Source organism: Sminthopsis crassicaudata, chromosome 1, assembly GCF_048593235.1.
Source record: "Sminthopsis crassicaudata isolate SCR6 chromosome 1, ASM4859323v1, whole genome shotgun sequence".
Lineage (NCBI taxonomy): Eukaryota > Metazoa > Chordata > Mammalia > Dasyuromorphia > Dasyuridae > Sminthopsis > Sminthopsis crassicaudata.
This window is the reverse complement of record NC_133617.1, coordinates 399,631,850-399,646,368: the sequence shown is the minus strand read 5'-3', so window position 1 is coordinate 399,646,368 and position 14,519 is coordinate 399,631,850. Positions and strand designations below refer to the sequence as shown.

The following is a 14,519-nucleotide window of genomic DNA, read 5'->3' as shown; positions in this document are numbered from 1 at the left end:
ACTAACAACTCACTTTTGAAAATGGTAGATGTGATGTTTTAGTTATAGAGAATTCTAGAGAGTTTATTTAAAAAAAAAGTAATCAAAACAAATAATAATTTCAACAAAGTTTCAGGCACAAAATAGACCCACACAAATCATTAGCATTTCTGTGTATTATCAACAAAATCTAGTAGGAAGAGATAAAGAAATTCCATTTAGAATGAAATAAAGTAGTTAAATAAAATTTAACTAGGGACAAAATAAAATATTGCCAAGGTCCCAACAGAAAATTTACATGAACACAATTACAAACACTCCATACAGAGATCTAAATAATTAATTGTTCCTGATTAAGCCAAGTCAGTATAAATGACAATACTATCTAAATTAGTTTACTCAGTACCAAACTACCAGAAGACTACTTTACAGAGCTAGAAAATATAATAGCAATTTGTCTGGAGGAGCAAAAGGTCAAGAATATCAATGTCATTAATGAAAAAATGAGAATGTCTAGCAGCCATACTGTAACTACAAAGCCATAATCATCCAGTTTGGTATTGGGTAAGAAAAAGAAGCATTCACCAAATACTCAGTACACTGAAGCAAATGAGCACTGTAACAGTGTTTGTTAAATCCCCAAATCCCAGATATTAAATACTTAATATCCCAGATATTAAATACCCAGATGTTAAATACTTAACAAAAATTGTTGGCAAACAATGTGGCAGAAACTTAAGTATAGATCAACATCTCCAGCCTTGCCTGCCCGTCCTAAGTGATTCTTGTCCATGTTTGCCATTGGGAATCCACATGCTCTGGACCTTCCTTTATTTTACATTTTGTTCTAACATTGTGAAGTTACTAGGAGAACACTGGCTCCTTACCCAGTTCTCTCTCCCTTTCTTAAATTAACATTTCCCTGATAAGTTCCTTATTTGTTGTATCTTACAGAGTACTCATATTCAACCATTCTTTTCTCCTCTGTTGTTTTTATAAAAGTTCATTTTCAATTTTTCATGTATTTGTCCATGTTTTAAAGCTATAAAATAGTAGAATACTAATATTAAAAAATTAAGTCTTCTGAAGAAGTTCAGAGTCTTTAGAAGAATTTTGTAATCTCTTGAAGGAAATGCAGTCTGCTCTTGTATTTAATTTTGGGCTCATTGTGTAATCTATTATAAACTTACTGAATGATACAGGCTATTGGTATGTTATTATGATCTAAAGAATAGTCATTCTTGATACATTTTGTTTTTCTCATGTAGATTGTCATTCCAAATCCTTGAAGATATGAATCTTTTCCAAGTTATTTGTTGTCCTTGAGCTTGATGTAAATAGCACGGTATCATTTATAGACACAGGAACATCTCTTCCAATATAAAAATCATTGTATTTGGTTCTCCTGGTTCTGTCCAAAGGTGTTATATAACAAGAAAAAGACTCTTGAGTTCAAATCCATCTTTGACACTTAATTACCTTACTAAGCAAGTCACTTCATAGTTCTGGGCCTTAGTTTCCTCATTTGTAAAAAGAGAGAGTTAGTCAAAATTGCCTCTGAGGTCCTTTCTAGACTATGACCTTATATCACAGTGGATAGCATATATCTCCTTGTTTTTTGCCTCTAATGTTTATGATCAGAGGGTTTTTGAATAAGGTTCTTAAATAATACCTTTCTAGGAAGTTTGAATGATTCTAAATTTGTAAAATCAAATCAAATGCTAAAGCCTACCTTTTCCCTACTAGATATTCTCAGTATGGGTGCCTTCGATATGCATGGAGATTATTCATATAATATTTTTATGGAGAAAGTTGGTAAATTGTATATGCTTTACACGTTGATAATTTTCTTGGTCATCTTTGCCACTCTAATGAATGTGAGATAGAACGTCAGATTTCCCTTACTTTGCATTTCTTTAGTTATTAGTAATTGGGAGCATTTTTTCATATGTCTGTTGATAACTTGTTCAGAGTGGAAAAAGCATGGGAATATATATATTTGATAACATCTCAAATAATCACTGTGGCATATTCTCTGGTTGATGAATTAGGGACAGGTGAAAGAATTATTATCTAATAAGGGCAACATACTTTCAGTAGAACATGCAATTGTTGCATACCTGCTCCAATAAAACATCAAAATTTGCAGTGAATTGGATGATTAACAAATATAGTAAATTACTTCTTCCACCCAGAACTCCACAAAAAGTTATCCAAAAGGGACTATCGAAAACAACCAGCACAATATAGCCTTCAAAAGGCAAGCAAGAGAGGAGAATTCTTATTCATTAATTGAAATGGAAACAGTATGGAAAACTAGCAAGAAGAAATATAGCTAAGCTTTCTTCCCTCTCCCCCACACAAACAAAAAATCTCCAAACAGATCTAGAAAATGTTCCAGACAAAATCCTACTGACAAATAAGATACAAACCATGAGTCATTTTCCAGACCAGGTTGGCATAGGAAGACAGAGAGCTCTTTGGATACTGGGACAAAAAAATGTGTATTAAATGAGGAAATTGCTCAGGTTCAGAATTAGAGAGAAATGTCTAGGATAGAAAGAAAGAATATGGTAGAAGTTTACTACTGAGACATCACTAGCTATAAACTTATTTAGTAATGTGATGTTTTGAGAAAGAATTGAAGGTAGATTAGAAATCAGTAAATATGAGAGTACCTGTATTGAAGACATTTTAGCAGTATGAAAACTTAGATATAACAGATCATGGCACAAATTAGACATATTTGTACAGAGGGAGAAAAGAATGGAATGAAAGAACGGTTTGCCTTTTTGTCCAGACTTGAGCAATGTTTTTTCATAGAACCTACCCTGTTAACTATCTCCCTAATTAAATTGAAGTATGGTCCAAAAAAGTAACCTCTATCCCATGATACTTTCTTCTATCTGTTTAATATATTTCTTTTAGTACATAGAGATTATGCCTAAGAATTCAGGAGGCAGTTGGAGAAGCTAGGAGATGCAGTGGATAGAATACCAGCCCTGAAGTCAGGAGTACCTGAATTCAAATCTGGCCTCAGACACTTAACACTTACTGGCTGTGAGACCCTGGGCAAGTCACTTAACCCCAATTGTCTGGGGGGCGAGGGGGGGGAAAGGAATTCAGGAGGCAAGGAAGCCTTTATTGTCTTTTTCAGATAATAAGGATTTTTTTGGGGGGGTGGGGGTTGTTTTTAATTGAGCTAGATTAGTGCTACCAGTAAAATTAATTGCAGGAAGGATCAACACTAGAAATTGAAATACATTTTATTTTGAATATGTCAATAAGTGTGTGTGTTAATTGATAAAATGGTTGAAATTATTATATAGTATTGAAATATGTGTGGTTACAGTCTCTGCTATGTGTATATCCTAGAAAGAAATACTTTTGACCCAGTGACAATTCTTAAGCCACTTAATTTCTAAGTGTCTTGTGCAACTCTTAGTTTCTCAGTTATAGATGCATTACAAATCTTCATAGATGGTGAAGAGGGTTTCTTCTCTCACAGGTCTGTCCTGTCTCAATTCTCCCCTCTTCCTCCAGGTAAAAACCAAAAACTACCAGTTATTTATTATGTGTTATAGCTTTAAACTTGGATAATAGGTTGTTTGTTTTTTTTTTTGGGGGGGATGCATTGTTGAAATAAAGTCACAAAAAAGAAGTATTATATAGCCCCATTTGTCATGTTATTATTCCTTGTAAAAGGAATAAAAATAAGGTGTATGCAACATATATGTGTTCCCTAATATGTTTTGGGAAAGTTAATTGCAACCTGTGTGGTTCAGGGATTTAGTGAAAGAAGAGGAAGAACAGTTGATGGAAGAAAGGAAAAAGAGAAAGGACGACAAGAAAAGGAAGGAAGCTGCTCAAAAGAAGGTAATGTGTATTTAAATATCAACATATAATTTTTAAAAATGCAAATTGTTTCACCTCCAAGGTTCATTGCATTATAACTGCAAAGGGGTACTCTTTCCATTGCACCACCTTGCTTAATTAAGAAGAGAAAATGAAGTCAAGATAACCTATTAGAAAGCTATTACAATAGTCATTTCAAAATTTAAAGGGACGGGGCAGCTAGATGGCATAGTGGATAGAGCACCAGCCCTGAATCCAGGAAGACCCAAGTTCAAATCTGGTCTCAGACACACTTAACACTTCCTAGCTGTATGACCCTGGGCAAGTTACTTAACCCCAGCTTCAAAAAAAAAAAAAAAAAAAAAAAATTAAAGGGACCTCATTTGTTACTTAATCTAACCATCCTCCCAAAAGTATACATAACCTTTTACAAAATTTTAGACATACAATCATAATCTAAAATGCTAACTTTTATCAACATGTGCATTTCATATGGACATAAATGATAGATAGTTGGAAGGTACTTACCAAGTTCTGCCAAAGATACTTGGGCAAAATAAATATTGTAGAAACATAAATTATTTCCTTCATTATTGCTCATTGCTGACAAGGAATACAGAAAGTAAAAAATACAGATTTGGGAAGTGAGCATCTGGATAGAATGGGTGTATAGAATGGGATTTGAACTTCTGGATCACAGCTGGAAATATAGAGATGAGACACTGGCTACTGATGGATTAATTCATTTTCCTGATGTCTTACAGATAATCAAAAGGGTTTTAACTCAAAAAGGATAGGGGCTGAAACTAGGCCCTTGGAAGAAATAGCTTATGTATATCCATCAAGCCAGATACTATAAATGGCTATAATAAAAGTTGAAAAATAGCAGTTGAGATATCCAAAGATCACATGAGACAATACAAAAGAAAGAGCATAAACACTCAAAATTTAGGTAGTAAAGCAAGAGAAATTAGAGATCTTAACACAAGGAAATAAATTTGACTTCATAAGATTTATTGAGAATTGTTTATGTGAACCCCATGATTGGATATGGCTCTGTAAAGATATGCATTATAGCAAAAATAAAACAGTTATTTAGTTAAAGGGAGTAGAGTGGAAATATTAAAAAGTAATTCTCAGGTAAGAAAGTCTGGAAACTAGAGGAATGAATGAAACATATGAAACCATTTGATTGAAGGTCAATGAAAGAAGAAAGAGAAGTAAGTGATTTTTGTCATTGAGTCCTCCTGCAGACACCGGGACAAAAAGAGACAATTAATACGAAATTTTAAAAGTATATCAGAGACCTATCACTGAGAGAAGTAGGCCATGGTAATGAGGAACTTCAATTGTCCAACTAATTTTTGGAGTTTTTAGTATGTTCCAAGACTTGCTTTAATGATAATTTAGTCTTTCAAAAAGTTGAGGAACTAAAAAGAGAAATTCTGTTATACAGATAACATTATATTATTATTATACAGTGAAGGACTAGTTACTAGGCTAAACATGGTGGGAACCTGGGAAAGAACTGATAACTCCCTGCTGTGTTTGTAATAGAGGGGAAAAAAAATCTAAGCATCCTAGATTTAGGGAATGCAAATTTCAAAATTTTCAGAGGGAAGATTGATGGTGGCAAGGACACTATAGAGAACAAAGGAGAATTTTGTTGTTGTTGTTTTGTTTACAAAGCTACATTGAAGTTTCCTAGCCTGGGAATTCCCTATACTTAAGAATTCACTGGCCCAGACTCTATCCCATATTAGGGAGGAGAGGGGAGGAAAAGATCAAAGAAATAGAACCACTTTGGAGAGGTGGGTGAAAGGAAGGGGAATTTAGAGAAGAGGCAGAGGTATTCACTTCTTACATTGCTTCTGTTTTATTTGTCAAGAAGAATGAACTTTACATTGGAAATGACAAAATAAAAATGACTAGCAGGGTTTGATACTCATGATAAATAAGAAGGTAGTTTAAAAATTATCTAGTCATCCTTGATTAATTCAAGCCAACTTGTGTAGATAAAGTACCTACTTGAATATGGAAAAAACTGGCAGGATTTTCTGAGCCATTGTCAATATTTGAAAGACCTTGGAAATGGGTGAAATTCCACAAGATTAGAAAAAAATAAATCTTGGTACAGTTTTCAAAAAGGGAAAGAAAACCAAATTTACACACTCGTCTAATGAGATTGGCTTCAATTCTCTGAAAATTCTACAAGGGCAAATGATTACAAGGAGACAGCATGGTTTCATCAAGAATAGGACATGTCAAGCTAACTTTATTTCCTTTTTGTTAAGAGTTTCTAAACTGATAGATGAAGGAAATGGTACATAGCTTTTAATAAAGTATCTTATAATGTACATAAAAGTATAAATAGCATTTTCATCATTTCTTCATATGATGCCATGCTGGGAGAGATAAATTAGCATAGTGGTAGAATCCAAAAAAAAACTTTAACAAGCTAGAACATTTTGCTGAATCTTAAGTTGAAACTTGGTAGAAGAATAAATGAAAAGTCACATTTGGATTTTTTCTTTCTTTCTTTTTTTTTTTTTTTTAAAATCAACGTGTCAAGTACAGGATGGGAGACATATGGCTAGATTGCAACTTGAGAAAGATTGGGAATGAGTGGCTTAGTGGACTACAAGTTAAGTATGAAGCAATAACGAGTCATTGCAGTCAAAAATGCTAATTAGATCTTGGGCAGCATTACCTTCTGGAAAAAGAAAAAAAAAAAAAAAGGTGATAATCTCTGAATTCATCTCAAGTTTTGCAATCAGTTCTGACCTTCACAGTTTAAGAACACTGATGAGCTAAAGAATATTCAGAGAAGGCCAATCTGAATGTTGAAGGACCTTGAGTCCCTCTCATATGCAGGTAAATTGAAGGATCTAGCAATATTCAATCCGAAGAATAGGAAAGGTAAGGATCATAATAGCTATCTATGATCAAGAGACTTTTATCTGGAAGGGGATTTCTCCAGACTTTATTTGACTTTCTCCAGAGGGAAATAGCAATTCCATAATTTTAAGTATCTAACCCTTGAACTAGATAAATTTCTCATTTAAAGTTCATTAAAGATAAGTAAAACAGTACTATAGCAATGAGAAAATCTAACTCCAACTATTTTCAAGTCTGGGAATTTTATGGGTCAGTCAGCAAAAAAAAAATAAAATAAAATAAAGTAATTTTTTTTTAAGTGTGTTTTCAAAAAAAAAGTAATTTTTTAAATTAGCAAGATTTTACAAAGTTTTTTTAAAGTATTCTTACATTATATTTGCTTATGTGTACTATATCTGTTGTTTTAGTTAGGTATTGTTATTTGAGCTAATATTTTTATAATTAATTGAAATTTTACTGGACCAAAAGTTTATCTAATGTAGAAGCCTTTGGTGTATTTTTCAATTCATTTTGGTCAGTTATAAAGTTTGAAAAGTTATGGAATTTGCGATCTTTATCTTTCACAAATGTCAGGAGTCAAAATGGCCTAAGAAGCCAAAGAAGTATGAACTTAAATGATTTTTGTCTTCTTATCTGCACTTCTTGATAGAATACCTTACCCATTTTGAATAAATATTTTATTGGTATTAATTTGTAAAGTACTTTTGACCTAGATTTTTAAAATGTGTGTAGACTACAGATTCTGGAAGAGCAACTTATTTGTGGGTGAGATGCTTAATTAGAAGAATAAATAAACCTATTTTTGGGGAAAGTCAGTCTAGAAGTAGGAACATTTTTACATACTACTTAGGTAGTAGTTAAGCGACTAATGTTAAATTGAGTATCTTAGTTGTTTTCTTGTCTCTGTGGTAAGATGTAGTAAGTAGTGATGATTAGAAAAATCACTGCCACTGTTTAAAAGGTTTTAATTCCAACCGACAATATGATATGAAGATGCTTATCAGCACATACTGAATTTTATGATCCCATTATATTATGATGATGCTAACTTTTAAAATTGAATTATTTTTATGAGCTCATATGCTGTTGTATACAGACTCTTTAATTTTATCCTTTTCTCCTTTTTGAGATAGCTGGCATTTAATAAATTCAAAATAATAGGTCCAAACAGTTTTATAGTTGAAAAAATGTGGTCATCTTATGATGACTCTACCATGAAATAGAGGACATGTTGAATGACAGAGTAAAAAAAAAGAAATCCTTTAAATAAATATGCTTTAGAGACCTTTAAACTTAAAGCACTGATAAAGTACAATTTCTTATAAAACTTAAGACCTTGATTTTAAAGAAATTTTTAGGCTAGAATATTCATCATGGTATAATAGAGTTTGGGGATAAAAGTGAAAGGGCCTGGTTGATCATCCCAGCTTCTCATTTTACTAAGCTATTTGACTTGGACAAATTGCTTAATACCTTTGGGCATCTGTTTTCTCATCTTTAAAATATGGGGGATATACTAAACAATTATTAAGGTCCCTGGTCTAGAAGCATCTATTAAGTGCTTACTGTATATTAGGCATTGTGCTAAATTAAGGATTTTTTAAAAAGTGAAGAGCAAAAAAAATAGTCTCTGCCCTGAAGGAAAACAGCATGTAAATAAATAGATATATAAAATTTTATTTTTTTTATGTGTGTTAGTAGAGGGAGAGAGAATGGAAGACAAACTGAAAAGAGATGGCATTAGCAGCTAAGAGGTAGTACCTGATGCTTTTTAATTTTGCTAAATAGCAGTATGGTGAAATGGAATTTTTGTACCTTGATCTATTTTGTGTTTGTTGAAATGACCATCCAGAAAGAAATAAAATGAAAGTCTGAGAGCTCTGACTATGGAATTAAGAGGTTTCTAAGTGTGGGAGATAATCCTTTGGGCAGATAGGGAATTGAAGTATAATACTAGAGTCAGGAGGCTCTCCTAATTAAGTATCCAATATGCTCAGCTTCTATTTGACATTTTAGCTGCTTATTCATAAACATGTTTTCACTTATGTGTTAGAATTTTTTTGGAGGAAACTTCTGTGTTTTTTTGTTTGTTTGTTTTTTTGTTTTGTTTTATTTTATTTTAAAGAAGGCAATTCAAATTAGTATGATGGAAAAAATACTGGGTTTGGAAACTGAGGACCTGAATTTGAATTTTATTTCTGCTACTTGTAAACCCTTTAGAAAGTGGCAGTTTCAGTTTCCTTATCTGTAAGATGTAGAACATATCTAAACTCCATTCTAGTTCTAAATTCCATGATGCTATGAATATATTTGTTCTCTAAAATAAGGCATGCTTATAGAACTTTTTAAGAAAAATATTATTTCATGACTTTAAATACTACGTGTATTATAAAAATAGTAACATGAGGAAAGTTGATAAAAATTATAATTTATAAAAGGTATAAATTATATAACTTTAAGTTCACAAATTATAATAATAGTGAAAAAATACCATTTCATTTTTAACCATTAATCGTATAGGGGTTTTTCCCCTAACACATCTGTCATTTTCTTAATAAAAAACTATATACTCTCTTGTTTATCTTTGTAATAGTATTAATAGTGAAATGGTCAGTATTTAACTCAAAAGAAACAGTGAATCTAGATAATAGACATAACAGCATGAAACTAGCTATATACTTTTTGATTTTCACTTTTTGACAAAGTTCTCTATCAGATTTTATGTTTTTAAATGGAAGTCCTATGTTTAAGATACCTGCATCCCTCTCTTTGTTAGATCAACATGGAGGTGCAGCTACCACTGCTCTCCTATGTAATATAACTTGATGTTATTCTCAGATAACAATACTAAGCCATATGGGCCACTAATTTGAAACAGTACTATATTTCTTATTTGACTGTGTAAATTGCAGATTATAGCTATCACTTGGGACACTTAGGAAATAAAATTTAACTACTACTTTGAGTCTTAGTATTGTTAAATTATAGAAATAATAAGTTATTTTAGTGGATGACTGGTTAAGTTGACTTAGAACAACTTTAATTTACACATTGGATTTCCAGGTAATTCTCATTATGTGACTTTAGAAGGAAGCTTTCTCTTTGTGACTATCTGGCAATGATTCTCCTATGATTTCTTTAAAAAAAAAAACTTTAAAGGACTTTCACGATTAGTTAATAATACCTTTTTTATATTTTATCCCTCATTGTGTCATTAGCCTTAACTCCACTCATAATTTTGCTTCAGATAATATTTTTATCTCTAAACATTTTACAGTAAAAGGTTATTTGTCTGATGTACATTTTCATATTAATCAATATTCATAATGTTGCTAAAGTGCTATGATATATTAACTTCTGAATCCTCAAAGGAATATTAAATGATGAACAGTGTAATTTGTTGTGATGCTTAAACAGTTAGGGTTGGCTTATTTGTTTTTTGACAATGTATATTCATAGATAATAACTAACTAGAATATTTGAACCTGTACAATTCATTTCCCCCAAAATTATTTTAATTGAGTAAAAGTATAAGCTTCTGATTCCATGTTTTAACAGTTTGAACCTTAGTATTAAAGGAATAATTAATTCAGATTGTGAATTATTTGGGTTCTTTGCTGATCTTTCCTATTGTCCTTATTAGCAATCTATTAACCATTATCATCCCATTTGCCCCAAAGATTCCTGAAATGCCAAGGACCTCCAAAGAAATGGCCTGGCTACTTGCTGCCAGGATATCAAGCTTATCATTCTCATTCATTGTTTTTCCTCACTTTAGTACCATCATCCCACCTCCTCCATCAACTCCAATTCTTTCTCCCTCCCCTGTCCATATTAATGACATGGCTTCTCTTGAGTATAATTTGTTCACCATTACAAAAAAGTATAGGAACCCGGTTTTTGTTACTTCTTATTGGTATCCTACTATGTAGGAGATAAAGGTTATTAACTAATCCCTAGTTTCAGAAAACTTTGTTGGAGGAAAAATTTAAACAATAATTAAAATAGAAATGTCCATTCTAACCCATTTCTCAGATTATCAGAAGTATATCTCCATTCTGACTTTCAAGAAATAAATATACATAGATATTTTGAATAAAGTAGGATGCTTTTTTTTTTTTGTTTTTATGAAACAAGAATTTTAAAATATATTTAAAAATAGGTTTGTTCTTTCATCATAATTTAAATTTTATAAATAAATATAATGTTATAATTCATCTTAAAAGAAATACATAGGACAGCTAACTGGCACAGTGGATAGAGCACTAGCCTTAAAATCAGGAGGACTCAAGTTCAAATTTGGCCTCTGACACACTTCCTAGTTGTATGCCTCTGGGCAAGTCACTTAACCTAATTGCCTCAATAAAAGGAAAGAAAAAAAAATACATTCATCTTTGAAATCTTAATTGCAGAGCTCTTTAGAATTTCTTTTTAAAAAAATGATTTAAAGATTTTATTTGCTTTACTAGGCAAAGTAACAAAAATTTAAAACTTGGGAACAAGACACTTTTTCTTATGCAATTACTCTAAAATCCACATTTTTCATCAGTAGAAGTAGTGCTTGTACAATGATAATCAACATTTTTATCAGAGAAATCCATTTCTTTCTATTTCATATTTACATTGTTTTTTGTTTTTATTTTAGGCCACTGAACAAAAAATCAAAGGTACGTTACTTAAAAACTATTGTTTTTTTTTGTTTTGTTTTGTTTTGTTTGTTTGTTTTTTGTTTTTTAACATTGTTTTCTTTCAAATTAAAGTGAGGCTGGTTGAATTTATGTAAAAAAAAAGTAGGCAGGGATTTTTATTCTTTAACTGTTGATCTACTAAAAGAAATAAAATAAAAATCAGATAAGATAAATAAACTACTAATTTTTTTGATAGATGTTACTTTGGCTGCTCCCCTCCCTTCCCCCCTCCCCCCCTTTGTTACTGATTTTTTTCTAAATGTCTTACTGTACCTAAATTACAAATATCCCTGATAAGTAAAAGGTAGGTAACACAATAAATTAAATTAATTAATTTAAATAATTAAACCCACTCATTAGTAATAATGAGGAACCAGGCCTTTATGGATTAGATGATATTATAGGTAGATCACTGGACCTGGAGCCAAAAAAGACCTAATTTTAATTCTAGTCTTAAACATTTATTTAGCTGTTTGACCTTGAGGAAGTCACTTAACCTCTATTTGCCTCAATTTTCCCAGCTGTGAAAAAGGGATAAAAATAGCACATTAGCAGAATTGTTGAGAACATCAAATAAAATAATAATTATAAACTCCTTAGCACACTGTTTGATACATATAGACGATGGATAAATATTTTAAATGCTGTTCTGTTCCCTTCCCCCACTTAATCAAAAGCTAAAAGTATAAAATATTTAATATTTAATTTCCATCAATTTTAAAAATAGTCCTGTGGCATAATAGCAAGACAAGTAGAGGACCTGGGACCAAACTCTCACTTTGCCATTTACTGCATGTATTGTTATGAATAAGCCGCTTAATTTTTCTTGCCCTCGGTTCCCTCATCTGTAAAATGAAATGCCTTTTTAGGTCCTTTCCAGCTTTTTATCTATTATTCTATGATTCCATTTAACCTCTCAGGTCCTTTATTTTTATATTATGAACTTACTTGATTATCAACAGATATTTCAATACACTAAATAGAAAGACTTATATAAAAAACTGAAACTAGTGTCATTTAGTTTATTTTGAAAGAAGTATATTATTAATTGTTAAATTTAACAAGATAGCAACAAAACTTATGTCTTTGCATGCCATTTTTTGTTGTGTGCATTTAAAAACTGTTTTATTGATGCTTCTTTTTTTTTTTATGCATATATTACTATACATTGACTTACTATGCCAAACTCTCTAAATGAGGAAGACCTTTCCCCCACATACATGCTTCTAACAAATATGTATAATGTATATATGTATAGTGTTATGTTATTAATAATGTTTATTAATATCCTTAAGTCCATTATTTCTGTCAAGAGGTGGGAGATATGTTTCTTCATCAGTCTTTTAAAGTCTTATATGTTGCTTAGCATTCCTGGATCTTTCAGAGTTTTTTCATGTTACTGTTGTCATTACATAAATTGTTCTTCCTGTTAATTTGTCTTTTTTTTTTTTTTTTAAACAATTACTGTTCTGTTTTTTTCAATGAATTCACAGTCTTCCTATGTTTCTCTGAATCTGTTATCTTTGTCATTTCTTATGGAGTAATAATATTTCATTCCATTGCATTCATATACTACATTCTGTTTAGTCATTCCCCAATTGGTGGGCATTTTTTTTTTTTCTTTTTTTCCAGGTTCCTTGGTAAAAAAGGAGCAAAAAAAAAAATGCTGTTATAAATGTTTTTGTACATATAGATATTTTCCCTCTGACTTGAATTCCTTGGGTTAGATACATAATATTTTCACTGGGCCAAAGAATAGATATAGTTTTTGAAAAATTAAGACAGTAGCTTTCAAAGTTTATCCAAATAAGGTAGCTAAGATTTTTCATAAAATGAAACTTGAAAAATTTTGGTTACATAAAAGTAGGAAATCTTTCATGGAAATAAAATAAATGTAGATATAATTAGAAGAGAAACAATTAATTGATGGAAAATTGGATAATTAATTTTTCCGTGAAAAGTAATAGTCAAACTATAAAATTGCTACAGATGATACAGATAGCAGGAACTATTTCCCAATAAGTTATCTAAGGTACTTTCTAGGTCAAGATCTATAGATTATAAGCTAAAATTATGATATAGTGCTTTGACTACATAACAGAAGTGCTAGAATTAAAGTCAGGGTGCCTATGTTCACGACCTTCCTTTGGCACTTACAAGCACCATGGGCAGGTCACTTTATACTTCCTTAAAATTTTACATTGTGCAGTATACTATATATTGCTATGAAAATGTGCCATATTATTACTATAGAAACACATTGATAAATGAAATTAAAGTAAATTATGGCAAATTAAAGTTCATAATTACCTTACATAAGGACTTCAACATATAAGAATTAACAGGAACTTCGAAGGAAGGTCTTAATTTCTTAAACCCTTGTTTGGAAATTAAACTTTTAACTTTAATAAAATTGGATTTACTTGAAAGATAGTATCTACAAATTTTAAGAAACAATTATTACATATACAGTAACTGACCTTTTGCATTTCTACTTAAGTAATTGCAAAGATGTTAATATAAGAATTAAGGAGGTGTTTGTGGATATAGATGATGAAGAAAAATAATTACATAATTCTGTGAGACCTACAGTTTATTATAGACTTAATATGAAATTAAGGTAGTGATTTTAAAAAAAGAGATAAAGTAAACAAATATTTATTGAGCAAATACTAATCTTTCGAGCTTTGTACCCAAAATGAAATATGCTTCTTACAAGGAGTTTACATTCTTTCTCAAGGAAAGACATGATATATGTAGGAAGGAGGCTAGGTTAGACTTTGACTAGAAGAGATTTGAGTATATTTTAAAAGAAATAAAGATTCCTATGAGAGGAAGTGCATCTAAGGCATGGAAGATGGGCAGTACAAAGGCACAGAGATAAAAGATAAGACAGCCATGTGTGACTGACAAGGCTAATCTGGCAGGGTGTTTAATGAAGCATACAAAAGGCAATCATGTATAAAAATGGGTTGGGGCCAGGTTGTAAAGAACCCTAAAACCAAATAGGAGTTTATATTAGATCCCAGAAGCAACAGGAAACCTCTTCAGTTTGAGTATAGAAGTAATATAGTTAGGATATATACTTTAGGAAAATCA

General features: G+C 31.2%; 1 protein-coding gene across 1 annotated transcript in view; it reads left to right on the top strand.

The window, feature by feature from the left end:
- TNRC6A (trinucleotide repeat containing adaptor 6A) overlaps window positions 1-14,519 on the top strand; it is a 335,273-nt gene that overhangs the window by 249,066 nt on the left and 71,688 nt on the right. The window contains 1 exon segment of the mRNA XM_074280016.1: window positions 11,378-11,399. Within this exon segment, the coding sequence (XP_074136117.1) occupies window positions 11,378-11,399 (22 nt within the window).